General features: G+C 63.7%; 1 protein-coding gene across 1 annotated transcript in view; it reads left to right on the top strand.

Moving 5' to 3' along the window:
• The window catches only part of LOC121350477 (helicase swr1-like), a gene marked incomplete at its 3' end in the record, with an annotated part of 9,005 nt that overhangs the window by 2,508 nt on the left and 5,817 nt on the right, over positions 1 to 680 (top strand). Inside the window, exon 2 of the mRNA XM_041461845.1 lies at positions 199 to 368. Coding sequence (XP_041317779.1) covers positions 199 to 368 — 170 coding nt within the window. The remainder of the gene's footprint in view (positions 1 to 198; positions 369 to 680) is intronic.

Genomic DNA, 680 nt, shown 5'->3' with positions numbered 1-680 from the left:
CGTCTCAGGTGTCCCTCACCTGTCCCAGGTGTCCCTCACCTGTCTCACCTGTTCCTCACCTGTCCCAGGTGTCCCTCACCTGTCCCTCACCCGTCCCAGGTGTCCCTCACCCGTCTCACCTGTCCCTCACCTGTCCCATTTGTCCCTCACCCGTCCCAGGTGTCCCCCACCCGTCTCACCTGTCCCACCTGTGCGCAGGTAAGCTGCAGGCGCTGGACGTGCTGCTGCGGCGGCTGCGGGCGGGCGGGCACCGCGTGCTGATCTTCACGCAGATGACACGCATGCTCGACGTGCTGGAGCGCTTCCTCACCTTCCACGGGCACATCTACCTGCGCCTGGACGGCTCCACCCGCGTCGAGCAGAGACAGGTGAGACACGTATGCACCTGGGCACACCTGGGGATGGGTCAGACACACCTGGGACACACCTGGGACACACCTGGGTGGGGTTAGAGACACCTGGGCACACCTGGATGGGGTTAGAGACACCTGGGCACACCTGGGTGGGGTTAGAGACACCTGGGACACACCTGGGACACACCTGGGTGGGGTTAGAGACACCTGGAGATGGGTTAGGTGTGGCTGAGACACACCTGGAGGCAGTTAGAGACACCTAGGACACACCTGGGCACACCTGGGTGGGGTTAGAGACACCTGGGACACACCTGGGCAGAGTCAGAC

The sequence above is a fragment of the Pyrgilauda ruficollis genome, unplaced genomic scaffold (assembly GCF_017590135.1).
Source record: "Pyrgilauda ruficollis isolate IOZ18807 unplaced genomic scaffold, ASM1759013v1 scaffold1554, whole genome shotgun sequence".
NCBI classification, from domain to species: Eukaryota; Metazoa; Chordata; class Aves; order Passeriformes; family Passeridae; genus Pyrgilauda; species Pyrgilauda ruficollis.
The sequence above is the reverse complement of the archived record's forward strand: the minus strand, read 5'-3'. Positions and strand labels throughout refer to the sequence as shown.